Source organism: Caretta caretta, chromosome 4 (assembly GCF_965140235.1).
Source record: "Caretta caretta isolate rCarCar2 chromosome 4, rCarCar1.hap1, whole genome shotgun sequence".
NCBI lineage: Eukaryota > Metazoa > Chordata > Testudines > Cheloniidae > Caretta > Caretta caretta.
Window position 1 is genome coordinate 17,861,710 of NC_134209.1, and position 25,298 is coordinate 17,887,007.

General features: G+C 45.4%; 1 protein-coding gene across 3 annotated transcripts in view; it reads right to left on the minus strand.

Annotated features, from left to right (window-relative positions):
- The window catches only part of TECRL (trans-2,3-enoyl-CoA reductase like), a 112,374-nt gene that overhangs the window by 27,266 nt on the left and 59,810 nt on the right, over positions 1-25,298 (minus strand). The window contains exons 3-5 of one of the 3 annotated variants that reach the window (XM_048847561.2): positions 23,146-23,190; positions 18,385-18,488; positions 8,152-8,235 (exon numbers count right to left, since the gene is read on the minus strand). In XM_048847561.2, the coding sequence (XP_048703518.1) occupies positions 8,152-8,235; positions 18,385-18,488; positions 23,146-23,190 (233 nt within the window). The remainder of the gene's footprint in view (positions 1-8,151; positions 8,236-18,384; positions 18,489-23,145; positions 23,191-25,298) is intronic. The other 2 variants (XM_048847564.2, XM_048847563.2) reach the window with 2 other exon arrangements.

Consider the following 25,298-nt stretch of genomic DNA (forward strand, 5'->3'; position numbering starts at 1 on the left):
AGACAGTGCCAGCCAGGAAAAGCTTATCCACTAAACAGACACAGGGTGGGAGAGGTGACAGGCAGAGAGAGGCGAGTAGCTTGCTTGAGATCACCCAGCATGAATCCCAGCCCATTGCTGACAGCTCACAGAAGCTGTTCTGTGGGGAGTAGCCAGGAACAGAGCAGCAGTGTGTGGCTACTTGGCACGGCAGCAGAAACATGTTCTCTCTTGACCCTTTGCCCAATTTCAGACTCAGACAGAAGGCGGAGAATCAGGCAGGGCCCTGTGGATGGACTATAGCCTGACTTTGCCCAAGCAGCAGTAATATACAAGCTATGGGCTAGCTGATTCCATATGCCAGAGGAACAAGCCACTCAGAGATACAGTTGAGTTGTATATGCTGTGCTTTATCACCACAAGGAGCAACCTCACACACCAGCAACACCAACAACATGTCATGATAGGTCTGTGACACTGACTAAGCCCCACCTGACCAAGGTGGTCTATAGGGACAGGGACGGGCTTACATGTCATCAATCTCCAATACAAAACACTTAATTGCAGACTTTAGTGGCACATGATCCCGGAGCCTGTCATCAGTCTTGCAATCAAAGGAGGTCTGGGCCGGCAGGGAGAGATGATGTCTGGATCGCTGCATGGGGCAGCACATGGGATAAGTGCTGGGGATTATTATTTAGAGCTGATAAAAATACCATTTTTTCCCAAAAATATTCAGGGTTTCTTTTTCATTTTTTTGGTTGAAATTTCCTTCAAAAAGTCAGTTTTTCAATGAAAAAATGTAAACCCAAACCCACGATACTTTAGTTGTTGAAAACCACTTTGGACACACACACACAAAAAAAACAGTTTTCAAAAACTGAAAATCTTTGCCAATAAAATGTTTGGTATACAGTTAGTCTTTGAAAACCTGGAAAAAAAAACATCATTGAAAATGAATTTCTTCTGCAAAAGTTTGCCTTAAAAAAATTGGGGAAATCCCTTTTCAACTAAAAATGCTGATGAACTCTATAGTTAGTATTACTGTTGGGAGAGTGCTCTGAAACAAACCTTCCTGTGGTGGACATTGACTCTGTCAGGGACACTTCTAGCGACCCCTGTACAACAGTGTGTGCTGCTCTGTACGAGTGTGGACTGCTCTCAGAAGGGACATGTCCTCATTTTCTGTCCCCACTAGGAGTTTCTCATATCCCACGCAGCGGATAGCTGCCTCCCCTTTTCTCTCCCTCCCAGTATGCCACAAATCTGCCACTGTCCCATTTGCTTGGTGGCATTGAAGAAGTCTTTCTTTTTTGGGGGGCAAACCCATTATGGGCAGGAGCTCATCACCAGGTGCTTAGGAGCATCTTTACTCACTGATCCATCAGAGGGGCCTCTATTTCTCCCTGTCCACACCATCTGCTGTTGCCTTGTTAACCACTGGCACAATCAGATGTGTAGTCCACAATTGGGTGTGTGGGAACACTCCAATTCTTTGTGCACAGAATCATAGAAATATAGGACCGGAAGGGACCTTAAGAGGTCATCTAGGCTACCCCTGCCCCCCAAGCCAACTTTATTTTCAAACATTTTTCAACCCACTAGTTCCTTTTTGAAAATAAAAGGCCAAACAATGCCTTGGTGATCTTGTAACAAAGCCACAGGAGGGGTCAGCTGCAGGGACTGAATTTGGAAACTCTGGATCTAAAGCCTGTACCCCTTGAGCTACAAGACCACACCAGTTAGCTTGAAGGCAGTAGCAGACTCATAAACATCCACTTGTGGTCCAGCCATTAGGAGGGGACAAAGAGCCATTCTCTGCCAGCAGTTGCAACATGCTTCTGAAAATGGCGCACTTGCTCAGTGATTGATTTTCAGAGGAACCAGAGCTCGGACTGGTCTCATTTGGAGCTGCCGGGCACTTAGCATGTCTGAACATCAGACGCTCAATGGGTTATTCAATAACTTCTGACCTACTAAAAATATCACAAAAAGTGATCTGAGATTATAGAATGATAGTAGCCCCTAGCATGTTAATTCTATCAGCATTAATGTTGATTAATGACAAAGGGACACAGGGGTGCAAACCTCATACCCAGCCTGATTCCTCATTCATCCTGCATGGATCAGATTATTCCTATCTCTGACAGGTCCCGAGGGGTCTGGCTCTTATTTTATTTACCCTTTGGTAGAATTTGTACCGTGTGTCATGCCAATGAAGCCTGACCGCCCTGAATAACAATCAGGTCAGGGATTATAATCCCAAACCACATGAGGCAGTAAGTATATTTAGGAGACATGACTGCAGAAGAGGTGAAAGGAGCTCCTTAAAGTTATTCATTGCTTGTAACCCAGATGGAATGTGGCAGAGACATGAGACAATTTCTCTGACTGGTTGATGCAGCTGGATTAGAGCCTCGACATGAGCCCAGTGGGACCACCAGAGGGGATCACAGGATTTCTAATGCCAGCTAATTGCACTTCATGCACTAGTTAAATCAAAAAGAGATAAAAAGAAGATAAATTGGGGGAGGGAGGGACTGGAGCCTGGAGGACAAAGTAGAAACGTTATTTTGACGTAATAAGAAATAGCAGGAAAATTCCATACTTATAAACTAGAAGCCCACAGAGTCACAAATAAGTCTTCATGAGAATATACTAGCTGATTCTTCCATATAACACTTTTGACATGCCCTTTTTACCCTGCCATGTAACAGACCCCTAGTGTGGATCATATTGCATTTTGGAATAGTCTAGTATTATTTCATTTATGGTGAGCTGCGGGATGGAACTCCAGAGAGGCCATTTAACCTTTCCCGGCTGCTCTTTTCTCAGCTACGTACCTTGGCTCTTTCCATGCCATGTAAGGGTAGTTTGCCAGTTCATGGGTGACACCTCCATCAGTGAGGGATGCGAACAAGGTACTGTGCGCACAGGGAGGGGAGCTGATGGGAGTGGTTGAGAGAGCACCCTTGCTAGGAGCAATGAGTTTGGGTCATTGCCTGAGGCTATCAGCAAAGCAATAGCAATGACATATTTTAAGCATGTATGGGGCAATCATGTGGACAAAAGACCACAGCGGCAGTAAATAAGTTATCTAAAGGACTGAGTTTAGTTTTTTGACGAATGAAAGACAGAGGGTGGCTGGGTGTACAACTCTGAGTCTAGGCCAAATGGATACAGTGCATACCACACAGTCAATATGATACTGCATATCTTCTATTTATATTCATTATAGAGACTATTACTCTGTGTGTGTGTGTGTGTTGATCGTGGCTGGGATTTCGAAGGAACCTAAGAGAGTTAGGGACTCAACACCCACAGGCACCCAAATCCTACAGCACTGAGTGCCTAACTCCCTTAAACTCCTTTGAAAAAATCCCATCTCCAAGTGTTACTGTGTCAAATCTTAATATACAGCATTAGCTTCTGGGCCAATTTCTACCCCCACTTATACTTCTGCGACCTCAGGAAAGTCAACAGGGCACCATTTTGGCAATATCTTCAACTGATCTCTATTTTTGGCCTTTTATCTCAACTGTTGTTAAGGATTTTGGAGGCAGGTTGGCAGCAGACGGTAAAGTCCTGCAGTGCTAGCTGGACAGTCAAACAACTTTTTTGTTCCCAGCTCCTGAACATCTCCCCAAATCCGTGGTGCTATCTTTTAATTCCTGCAGACAGAGTCTGCCCGGGCCTGTATTTCTTGGCCTGGGGTTACAGTGACAGTGAAGCAGCATTTCTAGCTATTTAAGGCTCCGTCCTGGCTTGTGCTGCAAGTGGCTGAGGTGGAGCAGCGGGCCAAGGAGGAATTCTCAGTCAGAACCCTCCAGAATCACTGGAGGCGTGAACCGCGAAATGTACCGGGCCTGCTCTGCTGGTTATGGCAGAAGAGAGGGAAGGTCCAGTACCAGTCCTGAGATGCTGGATGCCACTAGCCCTCCCTATTCCTTGCAGAGAACTAAGGCTGTGTCTGCCACTTCAGTAGGACACATACCTGCCAGCCCCCGAAAACAAACAAGTGATTGTAAATCAGTGCACAGTTATTATAGCTTTGTCTATATTCAGGCACAACCCAGGTGACACATGTGCATACCCATCTGTAACCTAACTCCAACATGGGCAGAGAATGACTGGCAGTTATGGGACACCGGGTGTATTTGTGGGCCAGATTTCAAAAAGAATTCAGCATCCATCAACTCCCCTGTAGGCACCTAAATGAAGTGGCCCTTTTGAAAACCTGGTTATTTACAACAGTGAGGTGCATTTCCATGGAACTTTTCATCTAGAAGTCTCAAAGCCATTCACAAAGGAGAGTTATCTCCGTTTCACAAACTGAGGCAAAAAAGAGGTTAAGCTGCTTACCTGAGGCCACCAGAAGGAGAACCCAAATCTCTCAAGTCCCAATCCAGTGCATTATCCACTAGGCAACATGCCTCTCTTATTTAGCTACCTAAATAAGGTCTTGAGTGCTAAGGTCTTTTGGAAATCTGGCTCATCTGGTGCTGAGCATTTTGAAAAATCCGGCTATAGTTAAACCTGAAATATAGATCAGTTCTTCAGTACAATAACTTCTTGGGCTAAATTCCTACCTAGCCTGTCCTTAAACAGTCAACTGAACTGTTTTTCTGAACTGTATAAAATGGACTCCATGGATCCGGAATAAAAGACACAAGAACACACTTTTGAGGATCTAAAGAATCTATTAACCACATCCCTAATAATCACATTTTATGACACTCTCAAACCAACTGTCAATTCTGCCCAGGCCAGAGCAGTGGTCTCGATGGGACACTACTCCAGTTACACAGAGATGATTAGCAGCCTGCAGCTTGCTGTTCCAAATGGCTTTCAAACTCTGCAGCTAGAACCCAGAGAAGATGTTTGGGGAGAGAGTAAGAGAGACCGAGAGTTTATTTGCAGCCCCTTGTTAATTTCAAATTTGTGGGAGGTCACAAGCTGTTAATAAACAGTCCATGGACCCTTGCATGCCCAACCACTCTTCCAGCCTCATGGCATTCCTCTGCTACAATACAAAGAATCATGGGCGTTCAAGGTAATCCAACAATCTTCCGATCAGTGAACACGTACAAACTCCATTGCTGTTCTGCTGCATAAATCAGAAGTCACGCAGCTTTCCTTCGGTGTAACGTTCTATGTTGTACATAGACTTTGTATAGAATCAACAGTAATGAGGCTCTAACCCACACAATTGTACAAAAATGGAAAATACTGTGGTGCATTCAGCTTGTAACAGTTAAGAATGTGTTCGCGAGTACAAGGATGGGATTGTCCAAGAATAAAGTTAATGGGAGCTGGGTCCCTTAGGTAACTGGGGATTCCCAGCCAGTAATACTGTTTATATAATTGTTACACATTCCCAGGCCTCTGGGTAGATCATGGGCAGCTGGGATTAGCTATGGGACCCCTGCTTCTAAAAGTACAAACCTCTCCTGAGTGCCACATTCAATGTGTTGCATAAAGATGTTTGCTATTTTATGATATAGATTAAATTATCCTGTCTTGCTAACCTAAAGCTTTTACTGAGATCACCCATACATCTCAAGGGAATGAGTGGGATCAGTACCTGGACTGGGCAGCCCTCTAAGAGTCACCAGCTAATGTGTTGGTCAACTCCACAGTCCACTGTTCAAAAGTTGTATGAAGGTGGTTGACCAGGGCCCAGTTACTCCTGGTCTGTAAGAGCCCAGAAGAGACCTTTAAAGTGGGATTTCCAACAGGACACAGTGTTGGCCTACCTCTGCTCCCAATGACATGAATGGTAAAACTATCAACATCAACAGGAGCCAGAGGTAGACCAGCGCTGAACGTTTTTTGGAAATCCACCCTGCTGAGCCTCAGTTCCTACAAAATTATCCAAATATAGACAGGTCAGATGGCCAGAGACTACCAGCCTTCCTCAAAGTGAGTAGCACCCCACCTTCTCAGTAATCTCATGGGTTTCAGTCGAGGAAGGCACCGCTCTGAGTCGGGGAATAGAAATCAGCACTTAGCAATTAGGAAAATGAGTTAGCTACTTTAGTGCCCTGGAATTCTGTCTACATTGTCTTTGCCCTTACAACAACAACAACCCACAGGGGAGGCCTTTAATATGCATGCACCCATTCTTGCACATGTGCTATGCTCAACAGTGCATAAAACATTTGCCTGTCTTAAAATTCACTACGCTTCCAGCTGCCTTCCTGGAGAACTGACATTCTGGCAAGGTTAGTTATATGCTTGTGGCTTTTGCTCCTGACACAGAGAGAGAAACAATCATAGCATTCAACTTGGCCTTATTAGCACTGGCATCTGATGAATTATGATCAGCCAGTTGGCCAATTTCAACAGCAGGAAGGTCCCCGCTTCCCTTATCAGTAGATTTCTCTGCAGCTGCTGGGCAATAACAAAGGGCCGAGAGTGTATGTGGGCCAAAGAAAGGCCTAAACAACATTATACCATTATATACAGTGTCAGGCAAACTCAATCTGTTCTTTGTTGATAGCTCTGGAAGTTGAAAACTATTTAACTTCATTAACTAAAGAAAAAAAAAACAACCATGTGTGTACAGTTTGCCTTTGCAGAAGGCTACATTTCAAAGTTCACAGTGTTGACACGCATTAGTTCATGGCTTGTCCAGTTGTGCCAAAGTAAAGCAACGTGCATTATATGTAACATTATGCATTGAATCAGAAATCTCAGCCATGAACCAAGTGTCTGTTTAGAACTGAGGTCACTTGTGTCTCAAAATTATGATCAGAAAAGTGACTGTAAAAAAAAAAAAACCTTCTTATTCAGCATATCTACTTTCTGGGACCAGATTCTCAAGTGATGTAAATGGGTGTAACAAATCAGAAAGCTTTGTCAAAATGCAGCTTTCTGATACCTTCCTGTGTTAGTCAATGTTAAGACAATTGTATACTAAGGACATTGAGCATGTAGAACTAGTTAATAAAATTGTATGTTCTTTTGCTATTGTCACTACTGCAGAGTTTTCAGTTTACCCCAGAATTCCTTGGTGGTGCATTACAGAAATCAGAGGGCCTTGCCACATAATTGTCATCAAATTGGCCACAAAATCCACAGGCCCAGGCTTATTTATGATCCACTCTTCCAGTCATCCACTGGCCTATCCTCCCAACCATCAGCTCACGTTCTATCTTGATCTCACATTTTCTCCCATTCATTGATCCTATCAGCATCTCATTTACTGCTCTCTCTTTCTCCTCTTTACACTGACCACACAAATTTGCTGGGACCCCTATTCCCCCGTTACTTCCCCATACTTTGTGCACTTCATTTGTCTTGCCTCTTACCAAATGATGACCTCTGGACTGTGGTATTGTATACAAGCCCATTCCCTGGCCTCTTTCACAATCTCACATTGAGTCCAAGCCACATGATTTGCTTTCTCTACGGCAAAGATTCTCAACCTGTGGAAAGCAGCCCTGCCCCAGGAGTTCCCAAACAGGTATCAAGGTATCTTCCCACATGGCCACATTGGGAGAGGGGTCCTGAACAGGTCTGGACTAGAGAGGAGGAGATGGTCCTGTTATGGAAAAGGTTGAGAACCACTGCTCTTTGGTGATTTAGCAACTTCCTCTCACAATACTTTGAAACATAAGGGCTTGGAGTGTGATTCTCTTCTTACATACCCTGATTTCTTTACACAGACTTCATAGAATCAGAGAAATGTAGGGCTGGAAGGGACCTCCAAAAGTCATCAAGTCCAGCCCCCTGTGCTGTGACAGGACCAAGTAAACCTAGGCCATCCCCGATAGGTGTTCATCCAACTTGTTTTCAAAAGCTTCCAATGATGGGAAATCCATAACCTCCCTTGGAAGCCTATTCCAGAGCTTAACTACCCAGAGAGTTAGAAAGTTTTTTCTAACATCTAACCTGAGTCTCCCTTGCTCCAGATTAAGCCCCTTACTTCTTGTCCTATCTTCAGAGGACATGGAGACCAATTGATCACTGTCTGCTTTAGAACAGCCCTTAACATATTGGAAGACTGTTCTCAGGCCCCTCCTCAGTCTTCTTTCCTCAAGACTAAACATGCCCAGTTGTTTTAACCTTTCCTCCTAAATCAGATTTTCTAAATCTTTTATCATTTTTGTTGCTCTCCTCTGGACGCTCTCCAGTTTCTTCACATCTTTCCTAAATTGTGATGCTCACCATTGGACACAGTACTCCAGCTGAGGCCTCACCAGTGCTGAGTGGAGCTGGACAGATACCTGCTGTGTCTTCCATACAACACACCTGTTAATATATCCCAGAATCATATTAGCCTTTTTTGAAGCTTCAGTGCATTGACGACTCATATCTGTGTGTGGTCCGCTATAACCACCAGATCCTTTCCAGCAGTACTACGACCTACTCAGTCATTCCCCATTTTGTAGTCGTACATTTGATTTTTACTTCCTAAGTGAAGTACTTTTCACATGTCTTTATTCAGTGGCATTACTCCCAGTTTACCACCACTCACCAGGATGGGTTGTTGTTGGCAGGGGGGGAACTGAACCTGGGAACTCGGGATCATGAAACACACGCCTGTTTGAGCTAAATGACCCCAGCCGATTAACCAAGGCTAGAGCACACGCATCAACCTAGCCATCACTAGCAGGGGGGAGTGCATGCTCAGTGGGTGTGGGTTATATAAGCAAGAGAAGAACCAGGTGACTTGTTTCTTCCTTTCTCAGGGAACAGGAATACCTGATCCTTTCAATAAACCATGTCCTCTCCTCCTGCACAGAGTTGCATTACCCAGACATGAATGGGAGCAGGGGGAGGGATAGCTTTATAGCTAGTATACTTTGTTATTTTGGAACCATTTAACGTTTCTGTCTCTGTTTCCCATGTCTCTACATCGGGAATTACATTACTTATCCCCCCCAAAGGCGTGTGGTGTAGATTGATTAGTCTGGAAAGCAGGCTTAAGACAAAAAGTGCTATTATCCTCATTATGTTTCCATTATTTATTAGAGACTGTGTGTGTGGGCGGGGGGTGCCAAAGTAAAAAAAATGTTTCTTTGACCAAACTTAATTTTTTCTGTGATTTTTCCCCATTTTCTGGTTAAAATGTTTTTTTGTTTTTTTCTTGGTTTTCAGATGCTGAAATTTTTTTACTGAACACATTTTGTTTTAAATAAAAACAATTTTTCAAAAATGGGGAAAAAAGGGGGTTTCAGTGGTCTGTCAAAAATGATTTTTTATGGGAAATGATCAAAAGAATTTAATTCCCATCTAACATAATTCCCATTTTTCAACCAACTGTATTATTTAACAGACATCCATTGCAGTGTGCAGTAGTAAGTCAAGTTAGAGAATGAAAGTCTTCCTGCACTTAGAACAGTGTAACTGATTATTACTAATGACTTGCGTTACACTAATATCTAAGAACCTCAGTCTTGGTCCAGAACTCTATTATGCTGGGCACAGCACAAATACAGAACAAAAAGACAATCATTGCCCCCAAAGAGTTTATAATCTAAATCATTACAATCTAAGGCACCTACATGGGGACCCTCAGAAAGATTAATCTGAATTAACTTTAAAGTGGATTAATGGAACCCCTGCATCAATGCTCTTATTCAGAATTAAATTGGATGTAATCTAATTTATTTTAATTAAAAATTGAATTAATCTAAATCAAATGAAATCCACTTTATTTCAGAATAAAAGCATACACCTAGAGGTTTAATGGGGTTTCACTAATCCACTAATCCACTTTAAATTCACACCTTTAGTTAATCCGAGTTAACTTTCCTAAATGGCATGTATAGACAAACCCTAAATGTATTCCAGTTCTGCTGTTAAACCAAGCATTTTAATTCCCGCAAACAGCAAGGTACTTAAGAAATTGCCTAACTTTAAGCATATGCATAATCTCTTTGAAGTCAATGGCACTCATGTTCTTAAAGTTAGGCACATGCTTAAATACATTGCCGAATAGAAGCCTAAATGAAGTTCTGTTTTCAGGTCTTAACAACCTCATTAAATTGGCAGACTTAAACTGCAAATTAATAAAGCTTCATGCTCACCTCTTTGAGTTGGCTTTTATCATATTTTCTTCACCTCTGACTATGAGGATAATGATGGCGCCTGACACCCTTAGTGGCTAGATAACAGACCCAACTAAACCTGATTGTGTAATCACTGCCCAAATAAGGAGAGTTTTAACAAAAACGTGAATTAGATAGACAGAGGAGTGGCTTGAGGCTGATTTACAATAAGAGCCTTGTGTATTGTTATCTGTCAGCCACACAACAAGGCAATATATAAAAGAGGTCTCTGCCTACTAGATTAGGCCCCAAATTGGTCACAGATTAAACAAAACACCAACACCCCATTAATGAGGAATTCAAACCCACCAAGGTAGCATTTTTTTAGGAGCCATATAAAAATGATCTGTGAACTCAGATCCCACTAGCATCTCTGCTGCAGAAAACTAACCTTTTCTACTCCCAGTGCTAGGCAAAAACAACTAACAGTTCTTGCACAGAAGTAAATTACAAGTTTGTGCTAATTTTAGTTCCGGAAGAAACAGGGAGGGGAAAAGACTAGAGATGGAATTTCCTGTAAGAAAAAGCCATTTTCTTTCAACTGAAATGTTTTACAAAATTGTATCAATCATGAAGAAATGTTATTTTAGAAAAAAAAATTGAAAAAAGTTTTGAAAATATTGAATTATCCTGTTTTGACATTTTTAGAGTGAAAAGTTTTGATTTTTGGCTTCAAAACTTGTATATATACAAAATTAAAAATTAAAAAAAACAAGTTGAAATTGAAATAAAATGCTTTGATTCACAGATTCTAAGGCAAGAAAAAGGCCACTGTGACCATCTAGTCTGTCCTCCATCTTAGCAAAGGGCAAAGAAATTCTCAAAAATAGTTCATAGAGCAGATCTTTTAGGGAAAAAAATCCAATAATTGACCTGAACCAATTTTTTTTCCAGAATTCCATTTTGTTAAAAAAAGTGATTTTTTAAACAGCTCCAGATAAACAAATCTCAAATTGTTTTGAGGGACAGATAATCCATTTTCTGACCAACTGAGTAGGCAACTTTAAAAAGAGCTTTATGGAGTTCAACAGTTTCTCTCTCTCACCAACAGAAGTTGGTCTAGTAAATATTACCTCATCCATCCAGCACTAGAAGAGACAGCTGGAAGAGAACAATTTCCCCTCGACATTTCTTAAAGGAATATTACTGTATAAACTGAGAGAAAAAAATTATTAATTTTATATTATTTACATACACTGGTTATACTTTAAAAGTTCTTTCTGATATGCAAAATTCTACTGGTCTGATAATTCACTTTTACCTATAATGGGGAATTGCTTTGGAATTGGTTCCAAATCAAACAGAAGAAACCTCTTAAGAGTGGCTATATAGCAATCTAAAGTATGTTAGTTGCTTGGAAAACACATAGGACCAACTTCTGAAAGAGCTCCAGACCCACTTAGGCATCTAAATCAACTGGCCAGATTTTCAGCACCTGGCAGCACCTGTTGAGACTAGTTTGTGGGGAAGAACTGTCCTCAGAGGGAATGTTAGTTGTTGAGTTCTGGTGGCAGGGCACTGCAGAGGAAGCCCTAAACAGCTCCTGCCACCCAGTCAGGAGAAATGGGTAGGGGCTGGCCACTAGCTAGGACTGGCCCGGAAACTGGCCACACCTGCCTGCCTCGTTAACAGGGGCTAAAAGCTTAGGAGGAAGTGAGCCCAGGGGGATGGAGACCAGGAGAGGAGAGTAGGCTCAGAGGGAGCTAGGAGCCTGGTGCCATTGAGGCCTGTGCTAGTCCGAACCTGTAAATAGTTAGAGCTTGGTGGTGGGGACCGGACACAGGAATAAAGAGCATAGATGTTGTACCAGCTAGAAGAGGTCCTGACTCACTGGGGAGCGGGACCAGGAGGCTGAACCCAGCGTGGCACGGTGAGGCCCAGTTACAGTACTTCATGTGACAAAGCACTTAAGAGTTTAAGCTCCATTGTCTTTTGATGAGATTTAGGGTCCTAAAGTGCCTTTGTCATTTTTGAAGTTGGCACTTAGGCTCTTAAATAACTTGGGGTTAGATTCAAAAAGTGGCTTAGGAGTTGCAATGACTAACTTTTAGGTGCCCTGTGGCCAAGTGGAATCTTCATCTCCAAGTTAGGTGCCCAGGCTCTCATATCCTGCATGGGGAGACTTAGGTGCCTAGAGAGAGGGATGCTCAGAAGCCAAGAAGCTGAGTGGAGATCTGTCTAAGCTCAAAAGGCCTGAAATGGTAGATGGTAGATACGCTGGAGGGGAGGGATAGGATACAGAAGGACCTAGACAAATTGGAGGATTGGGCCAAAAGAAATCTGATGAGGTTCAATAAGGATAAGTGCAGGGTCCTGCACTTAGGACGGAAGAACCCAATGCACAGCTACAGACTAGGGACCAAATGGCTAGGCAGCAGTTCTGCAGAAAAGGACCTGGGGTGACAGTGGACGAGAAGCTGGATATGAGTCAGCAGTGTGCCCTTGTTGCCAAGAAGGCCAATGGCAATTTTGGGATGTATAAGTAGGGGCATAGCGAGCAGATCGAGGGACGTGATCGTTCCCCTATATTCGACATTGGTGAGGCCTCATCTGGAGTACTGTGTCCAGTTTTGGGCCCCACACTTCAAGAAGGATGTGGATAAATTGGAGAGAGTCCAGCGAAGGGCAACAAAAATGATTAGGGGTCTGGAACACATGAGTTATGAGGAGAGGCTGAGGGAGCTGGGATTGTTTAGCCTGCAGAAGAGAAGAATGAGGGGGGATTTGATAGCTGCTTTCAACTACCTGAAAGGGGGTTCCAAAGAGGATGGCTCTAGACTGTTCTCAATGGTAGCAGATGACAGAATGAGGAGTAATGGTCTCAAGTTGCAGTGGGGGAGGTTTAGATTGGATATTAGGAAAAACTTTTTCACTAAGAGGGTGGTGAAACACTGGAATGCGTTACCTAGGGAGGTGGTAGAATCTCCTTCCTTAGAGGTTTTTAAGGTCAGGCTTGACAAAGCCCTGGCTGGGATGATTTAACTGGGAATTGGTCCTGCTTTGAGCAGGGGGTTGGACTAGATGACCTTCTGGGGTCCCTTCCAACCCTGATATTCTATGATTCTATGATTCAAAAGGCCTGAAATGCAGAGGGAAGAGATGGGGTTTAGGGCCCAGATTCACAAAGGTGCCTAATTCCCATGGATCTGGCCCTCTAGATGATTGACTGATGGTCTGAAGGGAGATGCTAATTTCGGCTTGGGATTCTCAGCTGTGAACTCTCTCCGGGAGCCAGGTGCCCAAACCAAGTCAGCCCTTTCTCATGAAAAAACGGCTTAGGGGGCCAACCCACCACAGAATACCCAGTAGCCCGGTGGCCAGTGCACTCAGGTGCTCAAATCTCTGCTGCAGCTCATTTGGCTGGGGCCATGGAGCACTACTATAATCATCAATAACCATAAATCTTAAATAAATAAAAGTTTTAAATGCTTTGTATTGTACAATACAATAGTTTATACACTGTATGCTGTTATAGAATAACCCTACCATAAAAGTTCTGAATATTTAAACTAATGGCACAGTGAGGAAGAATATTCCTCCTGCTGAGAACTGAGACAGTTTAGTATATGGAACAGCCTTCCAAGGGAAGCAGTGGGGGCTAAAGACATATCTGGCTTCAAGACAAAGCTCGATGAGTTTATGGAGGAGATGATATGATGGGATAGCCTAATTTTGGCAATTATTTGATCTTCGACTACTAGCGGTAGATATGCCCAATGGCCTGTAATGGGATGTTAGATGGGGTGGGATCTGAGTTACTACAGAGAATTCTTTCCTGGGTGTGTGGCTGGTGAGTTTTGCCCACATGCTCAGGGTTTAGCTGATCACCATATTTGGGGTTGGGAAAGAATTTTCCCCCAGGGCAGATTGCCAGAGGCTCTGGGGTTTTTTCACCTTCCTCTGCAGCATGGGGCACGGGTCATTTGCTGGAGGATTCTCTGCATCTTGAAGCCTTTAAACCACGATGTGAGGACTTCAATAGCTCAGACATAATTTAGGGGTTTGTTACAGGAGTTGGTGGGTGAGATTCCGTGGCCTATGTTGTGCAGGAGGTCAGACTAGATGATCATAATGGTCCCTTCTGACCTTAAAGCCTATGATTCTATGACAATGTGGTAAGATGAATATTGAGAAACCCATGGAGAGGACTTTCTACACATGAATTAAATAGTAAAAGATGCTATCACCTGTGGTACTGATGCCTCGCTATAAATTCATTATTGACAATGGGGAATTAAGCTTTGGTTATGCTCCTGTTTTAGGCGACATAAACCACTGGGAAGGAAGAGATTAAACTCAGTTATTGTTACAACTAAATAATCTACAAACATGAAACAGTACCAGAAGCGCTGGTGTAAATCAGTATAGCTCTATGGAAGTCAATGGGCCATACGTGGTCAATTGAATTAACTCCACTGAAGTCAACACTAGGGTTGCCAACCCTCCTGGATTGGCCTGGAGTCTCCCAGAATCAGCATCGATCTCCTGGTGATTACTGAAAGCAATCTGGGAGATTTTAATAGGCTATTTTAAGAAAATGACATTGTCATGTTGGGGAAAAACATCTCCCAGTATAGCTTCAGTCAGAGTTGACAACCCTAGTCAACACACTTATGCTGATTTACACCAGTTGACGATCTGGCTGAAGTGGTGGAACTAAACATGCAAAGGGAAGAGCATATTGGGCAGATGCTCCTGCGATTCTGAGTTCAGACTCCAAGAATGCACCTTTCAGGGTGTTGCCTTCTGCCCTCCAGGGAAAGCAGAAATCTATGTGGCATTCATTCAGCAGAACAGCTACAAATGCCTACAGGTGAAAGCCTAGAGGGCTAGGACTGTAAGACCATCACAAATTGCAGGGAAGAGATGTGCCATCTTGCAGCTCTGACCCGGAAGCTGCCCTTGTCCAGGACAAAAGTCGGGCAGTAACATGCCCTTTGCCGATGTGTCTGCAAAGCACTAGTTCATTGCTGAGGCACAGTCAAAATGGGTCCGTTCTGTAAGTGATTTGCAGTAATGGTTAGTAATGCACAGTGATTGCTACCTGCCTGGATTACTGAGGGGCAGATCATATTGCTGCTCCATTACACCTTATGCAGCTGTGCAGGGGAGGCACTGAGGGACCACTGCCCACAGTCAGCTTGTGTGGGCATGTCTTCCCTACAGAGTTATCCCAGCTAGAGCCCACATGTTGTCCCTAATTCTCCCATCTCTCCACACAGAAAAACTTCGCACCCAGGCTGGAGGGTGCATTAAGCCCAAGCTAACAGGGACAGCTGGGGCTGTAGGCTTGAGCTGGAATTCCACTTCAGCCTGGGCTGGCAACAGGGCCGGCTCTAGGCACCAGCAAAACAAGCAGGTGCTTGGGGCGGCACATTTCTTGGGGCGGCATTCCGGCGCCGGCCCTGCCGCGCCCCTAGAAATGTGCCCCCGGCACCCCAGCTCGCCTCTGCCTGCTCCCCTGAGCGCGCCACCGCAGCTCCTCTTCTCCCCCTTCCCTCCCAGGCTTGCTGCACGCGAAACAGCTGTTTCGTGCGGCAAGTCTGGGAGGGAGGAGAAGCCAAGTGGCGGCGTGCTTGGGGGAGGCAGTGGTGGTGGAGCGGAAGTGAGCTGGGGTGGGGAACTGGTTCCTCTACTCTCCCCCCGTTACTTCCTACGCTCCCCCCCACCCTCGCTTACCTCCGCTCTGCCTGCTCCCCTGAACGCGCTGCCTCTCCCTCGCCTGAGAGGGAGGGGGAGAAGCGGAGTGGCGGCTTGTTCAAGGGAGCAGGAGGAGCAGAGGTGAGCTAGGGCAAAGGGTTGCGGGGGGGGGGGGGAGGAGGAAGCTGCAGGAAGCAATGTGGGGGGAATGAGGCACACCCGGGGGAGGAGGCAGGGCTGGGGATTTGGGAAAGGGTGAAATTCGGGCGAAGCTGGTGACAGGGGGGTATGAAAAAAAAGTGGGGGTGGCCAAAAATTTTTTTGCTTAGGGTGGCAAAAAGCCTAGAGCTGGCCCTGGCTTGCAACATGCCTACTTTGCAGTGAGAATGCATGTGAATCAAGCGAGGGTGCTGTTAGTCCTCCAGTGCTATCCCACAATTCCATCGGGGTTGTATATTCCTGTCTAACTGCTCCCTGTTTCTGCACTGTGTCTTAACCCAACTGTTGCCTGCTCAATGGCTGCGGAAGTGCAGCATACAGAGATGCCATCCAATACATCCTCCTGCCGGCATACTGTCAGCTGTCCAGAATCTCACACCCACCTCCTGGGGAAGGTGTGATGTGAAGACCCACTTCTAAGCGTGGCGGACAGGAAAGAAGTGGAGAGGTAGAGAAGTCAGTTGAGTGCGCTATGGCCCACTTGGTGGTTTGCAAACTGAGTTCCTGGATGACACGCTCATTAAAAGCTCTTCCTGCCAAATGCTGTTTGCTTTCACCTTCAGAACTATCTGCATAAACAATGAGTAACCCCACTTGGAGGTTATGTTCATAAAGCATTGTCCCCTGTCCCTGCCACAGAGAGCAGCTCCCTGCGAGGTAAGAGAGAGCACCCTGTGAATGAATTAATAAGAGTAGCCAGCTTTTACGCACCGCTAAGAACCATGGGCTATGCCCCCAGAAATCCATCCCAGCACACGGGCTAGTACAGAACCGTGGGTGCAGTTACATGGGTCAGGCACGGGTAGCACTGTGCAATGGGGATGCTCCATGTGTACGAAGCTCGCCCAGGCTTGGCAGCCAAGACTTATCCTGTAAGAACCAGCCAGAATGGCAGCCCGTATATTTCAGGGAGCACAAGGGCTAGTAACTGGTTGGGAGGAGGGGGGATGTGTGTTGTGTCCCTTGTGTGGGGGGGGGGTGTCACAGATTAATTTCCCACAGTGCAAGCGAGCAGCTCTAAGAAACATTTTGTTTCTCTAAGGTGGGAATCTTTCCAGTGCTCCCCTGCCCCGTGGCAGGGCTGTGGCTACAAGCTACCAATTAGCTTCTCCTATCGATTCTGACCAAGAAATGGAAATACTAAGGGCCAGATTCTCACAGCCTTCCTCACAGTGGGCTAGACTGGGCCCTGGCCATGCTCAAGGTGAGCAGGACAGTCACATTCCCCTGCCTTCCCAAGCCCTGGCTCGACCTACTTGGATCTTTGGCTTAGTGCAGAGAGGAGGCCCTGCTTTCTTGTTGCATGCCCCTCCAACAAGAGGGCTGGGAGAGGATCAAGAGTAGCTACCTAGGCACATGCCAAGAGGAAGCTGTTCCCTTCTAAGACTTGTGGTCATTCACTCCTTCCTGTCCAAGATGCGGGTGGCTACCTGAGTCACAATTCCATCCTAGGGCTGCCTCTGGGAGGCAGCAGTTCCACACTGCCCTTCATGCAGGCTCCAACTAGCCCATTGAGAGGGGCTTTAATTCTGACTGCTAAGTAGTAGAATACTCAGTATGGGGAAGGTTGTGAGAATCTGGTCCTTCCTCATCGATGGCAATTAAAAACTAATTCAAGTGCAACATTAAAAGAAGTGTAAGTAATTTACAGAGTATTGATTGCTATGAATGACTACATACTTCCTTTTATCACTTTCAGAAACCAAGCAACTCTAAATAACGTATGTTTCCGCATGCAAAAACCAGGAATTCCCCTCTCCTCCCCCAAAAGCTCTGTTTGCTGATGGGTCTGGGGCTCTCAAAAATCATATATCATAGCTTATAGAAAAGCCATAGGGTATAGCAGCATGGTCAAGTAGACAGAGCACTGGATTGAGCTCAGGAGACCTGGGTTCTAATCCCACCTCTGCAACCTGATGTGTGATGTGTACCTCTATTTCCTCTCCACCCTTTAACTGTCTTGTCTATTTAGACAGTAATCTCTTTGGGGCAAGGACTGCCTCTTACTATGTGTTGGTACAGCGCTTAGCACAATGATCAGTCAGCCCCCTCCCGCAGGCGTTACTGTAATATAACTACGTTGCTATTTCATAAAGTAAATTTCAGTATCTATTGAAAATTAATTCTGTCGTTGTGGCACTCCGTATCAAAGAGGTTAAAATACCTTGGCATCCTTAGCTTCATTAGTCAGCTTCAGAACGTAATCTATAGCCTGATCCTTCCTATTCCTATTTTCCTATTTTTTAAAAAAATGATTTTTTTGCCTCAGGGACTATTGTTATGTCCATCCTCTAATCTTTAATTAGATGTCTGAGTTACTAGGTTGATAACTTGGCTGACTATCACTTAATTCGGGTTTGAGGGATGATAAAATAATTATGCAATTTGACATAGAGAAGGACAGGCCAAGGAAGTGGGAGCAATCTGAAGCTTGAAATGTGTTGTACGTTAAGATCTATCGTGTTGATTGTTACAAGGACATACTTACTGTGGTCCAACTGACCTGCTGACCCAGATCTGTAAAGTACAGAGTAATGATGGAGGAAACTGCCAAGCTTTGAATGCTAACGGAATCCTTCAAATAGGGCCCATCTAGAATGTCAAAGAAGCAAGATAAAATGGTTTGAATAATACATCCCCTGCAATGACTCACCATAAAATGCAAGACACACAGGAGTTAAGCAGTGGTTGCAATTCACATTCCACCCCATGAATTGGGCCTGAAGTGAAAAGGAAGCCGTTTGTTTTCTGATGTATTTGGTGCTTTCAGGTCTTACTCTCCACATCTAGCGCACATAGGATTTGTATTAGATTTTATCCTGTGAAGATGACACCACATTGAGAAGCAATGCACAACAGCTGTTATGTGGCTGACTCATGTTCATCTACTCTATAGGGGACTCATTGCTCATAATTGCACAAACCCTTTTGTAAAGCAGTTTTAGACCATGCCTTGGAAGGTTTAACAGAAAGGCACCATGTGAGACGATGTCTCAGTCTCTGAATCCCTAAACTGTTTCTGGTCAAATGTTTGCTTTTTTCATGCTCAGTGGTAATTAGTGATGAGTTATGATCACTGAGTAGCGATTAGGAAGTCAGCTTCTGTTTGGACGAGCTCCTATAACCCAAGAACTCTCTGTCAACCTTCTTGGACCTAGTCAGACAGTGGACTGAAAGTAAGGAGACCTGAGGTTTGTTCCCAGCTCGGCCACTGACCTGCTGTATGACCTTGGCTGAGTTACTTCACCTATTTCTCCTTGTCCTTCTAGTCTATTTAACTTGTGAGCTCTTTAGGGCAAAGTCTCTCTCTCATTATGCGTTTATACATCAGTGGGGCTGTGTGGTGGGGCGGTGCCCCACCCCCATGCCAAATTGGGCTACAATAGGCCAGAACAGCTGCACAAGGCGGCAGCCAATCAGGGAGGGCCTGTTAGAGCCAATCAGGGCCAATATTACAGCCAGCCAATCAGGGCTAGGCTAGGCCCTATATAAAGGCTGCCCAGGAAGAAAGCAGGCAGCCTCTCCCAGGCCTTCAGAGGGTGAAGGTCTGTCTCCTAGGTGAGGGGCTGGGGGCCAGGCTGTGGTCCTTGAGAAAAAGGGCCTACCTGGTGTGAAGGGGAAACAGCCCAGGGAGAGAGATGGACAAAGGGAGAGAAGGAGAGCAGGCAGGAAGGCTGCCACCAAAGGGTCCCTGGGTCGGGACCCAGAGTAGAGGGTGGCCCTGGGTCCCCCCCTTCCCCCTCGCACTTCCACCTGGCTGTTAGGAGTGGCCATCACAGACTGCACCAGATCCCTGCCAAAAGGGGTTAGACTGTGGGGGTGTGGTTGGCCATTGTGGCTGGGGTGAAAAGAAGGACTGCTGATAACACCAAAGCCCCGGAAGGGGGTGAGACTGGAGCAGCAGGCACTGCCGGAGGGCAGTGTCCCAAAGAGGACGCCACAAGTTGGGAGCAACATAGGTCGAGACGCTAATCTAGGGTGAGAGACAGACAGGACACTACTGGCAGAGGGCACTCTGCATGAACTGAGCTAATTACCAGAGTGACCAGCAGGAGGCGCTGTGGTGGTGAGTCCCAACCCCGTCAGAGGCTGCTACTGGAATACTACTAACAGCATACTGACAAAACCATTTGAACCTCCAAAAATTTGGTTCATATTTTGGGAGCAAGTCCAAGTGTCTTTACATATCATCCAACTCAGTGGGCTATTGTTATTTCTGTTATCTAGCTTGTAATAAATGGTGGCCGTAGAGCATTTGTCAAATGCAAAATCCAGTGGTTTTTGTCTCTTTCTGACTTTGTGAAGTATTTGCAAGCTAGGCCTAAGATTCTCCCACCCTTACTTACATGGAGTAGTACCTTACTCCTTGAGAGTAATCTCACTGAAATCAATGGGCTAGTGATGAACACCCCACGAAGAAAGCCCCACTGTATGGACAGGGCTAGATTTGAAACTAATGGGTGAGTTTGGCTGCATTTAAATATGAGCCACATTCTGTTCACCATTTTGGCATAAAAAGTCCCTTTCAATGGGAATTCCTTATACAGGACAAGGACAGAGTGTAGTCCTGTCTGCATTTTATCTTTTGTTTTCTTTGGTTTGTAGGTGGAAACATACCGAAGCATCCTCAGTTGTGTGTGTGAATTGTTTGGGCTTGTGAGAGGGTTGGCCAGGTTGATATTCTGTGTGAGGAAGCAAAGCTCTCAAAAGGGCCTAAACCTGGGAACAACAATAGCTTGCGTACACAGAACATCAAACTGGTCAAGTCTCTCACAAGCCCAAACAATTCACGCACACAATTGAGGATGCTTCGATATGTTTCCACCTCCAAACCAAAGAAAATATGGAGGAGATGGTATGATGGGATAACATGATTCTGGCAATTAATTGATCTTTAACTATTCATGGTAAATAGGCCCAATGGCCTGTGATGGGATGTTAGATGGGGTGGGATCTGAGTTACTACAGAGAATTCTTTCCTGGGTATCTGGCTGGTGAATCTTGCCCATATGCTCAGGGTTCAGCTGATTGTCATATCTGGGGTCAGGAAGGAATTTTCCTCCAGGGCAGATTGGCAGAGGCCCTGGGGGTTTTTCACCTTCCTCTGAGGCATGGGTCACTTGCTGGAGGATTCTCTGCTCCTTGAAATCTTTAACCCATGATTTGAGGACTTCAATAGCTCAGACATAGGTGAGAGGTTTATCGCAGGAGTGGGTGGGTGAGAGTCTGTGGCCTGCACTGTGCAGGAGGTCAGACTAGATGATCATAATGGTCCCTTCTGACATTAATATCTATGAAAATGAAAGACAAAGGGGAACAGATTGCTTGGGACACATCAGAACAGTGCAAGGAGGGAAGTGGGGTGAAAGGTACATATAAAGTGCACCAGCGGTGGGTGAAACAATAATGGTTGCCCATTCAACAAAAGAGGAGCCACAAAGAAAACCAAGGATCACCTAAATGGTGGGGGACAAACAATGGGGGAAAAAAAGGAGGGGTGAATCACAGGTTCAAAATCAGGGATCCAGAAGAGGACACAAAGTAGACCACCTCAGACAATGCCCATGGCTCAGTGAAGAGAACTGAAGAGTCAATGCATTTAAAGTGTCTAACCTACTTGATCCCTAGAGACATAGGTGCGACTCCACCCAAAACCCCCCACATGCAGCCATCCCTCATAGAAATGAGGAGGAGGGCTACAGAAAGACAAGGATCAACTAATTATGAGGGGCAATGAATGCAAACACAGGAAGGGGGGAAAAAAAGCCACAGGGCCAAAACAAAGGAACTGCAGGGAGGCACAGAGCAGAGAATCCTAGACAGTGCCCACTACTCTGCGAAGGCGCCAGTGGAAGTAAAGGGTACAGGATGACATCACTGGCATCTGAAGTCCTTTACTGATTCGCACAGGTGCAGCTTGGGCACTGTCCATCCCAGTTCCGCTCCCTGTCCATGTCCTTCAAGAACTATGTAAATGAGAGAGACCAGTAGGCCAGTCTCAATGGCTCATTCAGCCCTCCCCGGTTTTTCTGTTGAGGCTGCCAAGAAGGGTGATGACTGGTGTCAGCAATGATGGTGGCCAGTGGCAGATTTAGAGTTTGTGGGGCCCTGTGAGCAGCTTCATTTTCAGGGGGCCACCCTCAGGACCCAGCCAAGAAAAATAATATTATCTCTTGTCCACCTACCCCCACCCCCCAGCCATTTTTCATCCTTTTTTTTCCCCCTTCCTCCTTCTCCTATATTATAAGTAATGGGAAGTAAATGGAAATAAAATGAGGTACCTTGATTGGGGCAGGGGGTTGGGATGCAGGGGGTGGGCTCTGGGAGGAAGTTTGGGTGCAGGCTCTGGGCTGGGGCAGGGGGTTGGGGTGCAGGAGGTGGGCAGTGCAGCTCCCAAAGTGGCCAGCACACACACCCCTCTGGCAGCAGCTCCTAGGCGGGGGGTGGGGGGTGTCTCTGTGCGCTGCTGCCCGCAGGCACCTCCCCTGCAGCTCCCATTGGCTACAGTTCCTGGTCAATGGGAGCTGCGAAGTCGGCATTCGGGGAGGGGGCAGCGTGCAGAGACACACAAAAACACACCCGCCCTGGGGACGCAGGGACATACCGGCTGCTTCCGGGAGTGGAGCGGAGGGACGGAGGGAGGCAGAGCGGGCAGGGAACTGCTTTAGCCCTGCTGCGCTGTTCCTGGCGTGTCTCTGCGTGCCCCTTGGGAGGAGGGGGTGGGAGTGGGTCTTTGTGCACTGGCCGGGGGTGGGGGCAGAGCACGGAGCTGCCTCCCGTGCCTGCCAGTGGCGTGCAAAGATGTGCCAGCAGCCGGCCACTTCCGGGAGCGGCATGGGGACATCAGCCATGGCATGCAGACAGCCTGCCTGAGTCCTGCTGCACCTCCGGCCAGGACTCGGGGGCAGGTTGTCAGATATTTGTCCTGTATTTTGGGGGCCCCGTGCCACCGCATGGTTTGTTGCATGGTAAATCCACTCCTGATGGTGGCACTGGCAGCTTTCCACTGAAAACTGCTGTCCCATACTAATATTAATATTTGACATGATGGTGCATGCTGAGCGAGGGTAATATGAAAATCCTCAAACAGATTCCTTAATTGAGGGGAAGCTAATTAGCTAGTCATACATATTAATTAGCAAAAGTGCTAATGGCGTAGCCCATATGGTGTAATAGTGTTAGGAAGAAACACCAGCTAACAGATTCGTAATATACTAGTAGGTGGTTTGACATCCAAATAAATACTTACTGCGTTCTAGTCGCAGGCCAATACGGGAAGGGTTCCACTGGGGACCTATTTAATTCATAAAGAATTACATTTAATTTCATGGTGTAGCTTCTAAACCTCATTTCTTATTAGTAGCAACAGTGTCCTTTTAGATCATAGCTAGAACTGTGAGACCATAAAACTGTCTACGTGTTTTAACTCTAAAAGTCAAATAGAGTGGAAATATGGAATGAACATGCAGTACAGAACATATAGTTATAGGGGAAATTTCCCATCCCCAAACTGTCTGGTTGGTTCGGTTTGAATGTCAAGTGTGCAATCAGCAGATGAGTGTCATATGTGTGGATGCCCAAGCCTTGCGGCATAATTGCACCAAGGAGTCTGTGTGTATGGAGTGGAGGGGGAAGGAGTCCATGTTGCTTTTAGCCTTTTATTTGATTTCCATATCAGTCTTGCCCAACTTCCAAGGAAAAAGTTGAGTTTTCTACTAGAGCTGTTTGAAAAATTCAGTAAAAACGTATTTTCTGCTGAAAAGTTTGGTGAGAATTTAAACTTTTGATGAAAATGCCCCCCCCCCAAGCCCTCCAAAACTGCAATCTTTTTGGTTTTCAGATTAAAAACAGAAACATATTCAGTTTTTCACCCCCTTTTTCAGTTTTGGGGGTTTCCAACAAAAAATAAAATATCTGTTGAGGAAAGCTGATATCTGTGAACATACTGAAACCCCAATTTTTCCATTACAAATAAATAAATAAAAGAGTTTGGATGGAAAATTTTCAACCATCTGCATTTTCCACCTGCCAAGCCTGCAAACTCCACCTTGCGGGGGAGGGGGGGGGAGGGGACTCTGCAATATACTATTTCAAAAGGAAAAAAGAGGAACTTTGGCCCTACTTTGTGACATTCCTCCAGTGCAAAGTGCTTCAAATCCCCTGATCCAGCCCCTAGATCTCCCCCATATAGGAGGATCATCAAGTAGCATGGAACCACTGAAGGATCTCCTATACCGCCCATTCCCCCACTGCAGGGGAAGGACACCTTTCTGGGGAAATGGGTACATCCAGTTGTCCTCTCTCCTCTGGAGATCCCCAGCAGTGCTTTGCAGCCATTGGCTGCTGGCAGAGCTAGATCCACCTTCACAACCCTGAGTCAGACTGGATGGAGAACAAGGCCAAACAACCCAGAGTATGATTACAGAACTCCCATGGGAAATCTGACTTAAAAGCAATGGATATAATTGTTTTTAAGAACATAAAAACTGTCCAGTCTCACTGAGGGTGAAAAACCAGCATGGATTGTCACCCAGGCACACTCTCTCCTTCGTCTTAAAATCCCCTCATGCGTCAAATAAGTCACTGTCAAAACAAAACAGAAGGCCCCTGTGAAGAAAATAATGGGGGAGGTTCTGGATGATTTCTGTTGGTACCCTCATCAATTGCACACTTAAAATCAGGCTCTAGAGGCAAAACCTTATGTGCTGGGTGGTTTGCTAAGGCCATGGCTAGACAAGTAATATAGGTTATGTAGAACACATATTAGCTGTCTCTCATCAATGCTGCATCCCTCTATCCCCCAGGGTTGATCACAACCATCTAACGTGTTTTAAATCCGTTAAACCCTCGTCTTCATTTGTGGTTTTGAAACATGTTAGCAAACATAATTTTTAAGCATAACTTATTTTCCTAGACAGGGCCTAGAGGAGCAGCCAGTCTTTTAAAGATATGTAATTTCACCTTCCTCTCAGCAAGGGCATAAATATTGATCCAAATGCACTAGCCTGGACATAAAGCAATAACCTGTCTTTAACAACAAACACATCAGGAGTCAAATTTTCTGAAACTAAAGCTGCAATCCCTGGGACTTTAAACTGGCTCCGTGGTGTAGAAAGACCTCTCCCTTCCAGCCAGTTACCCAATCCATTCAATTCAAACACAGCCATTCCTTTCTTTAGGGCTGTGATACATCTGTTAACATACATGAAAAGTTGCTCAAAATTCTAATTTCTTTATTGTGAGAAAACACAGGAACAGTGGAGGATATAAATATCATTTTGTTACTATGTTGCTGTTTAAATTGGTAGTGGTGGTCGACCTGAAACTGATGGAAGCTGAGCACTTTGGAGAGACGCAAGGTGTTTTGTAATGGTTAGAAGACAGCAGAATAAAATCCTTGTT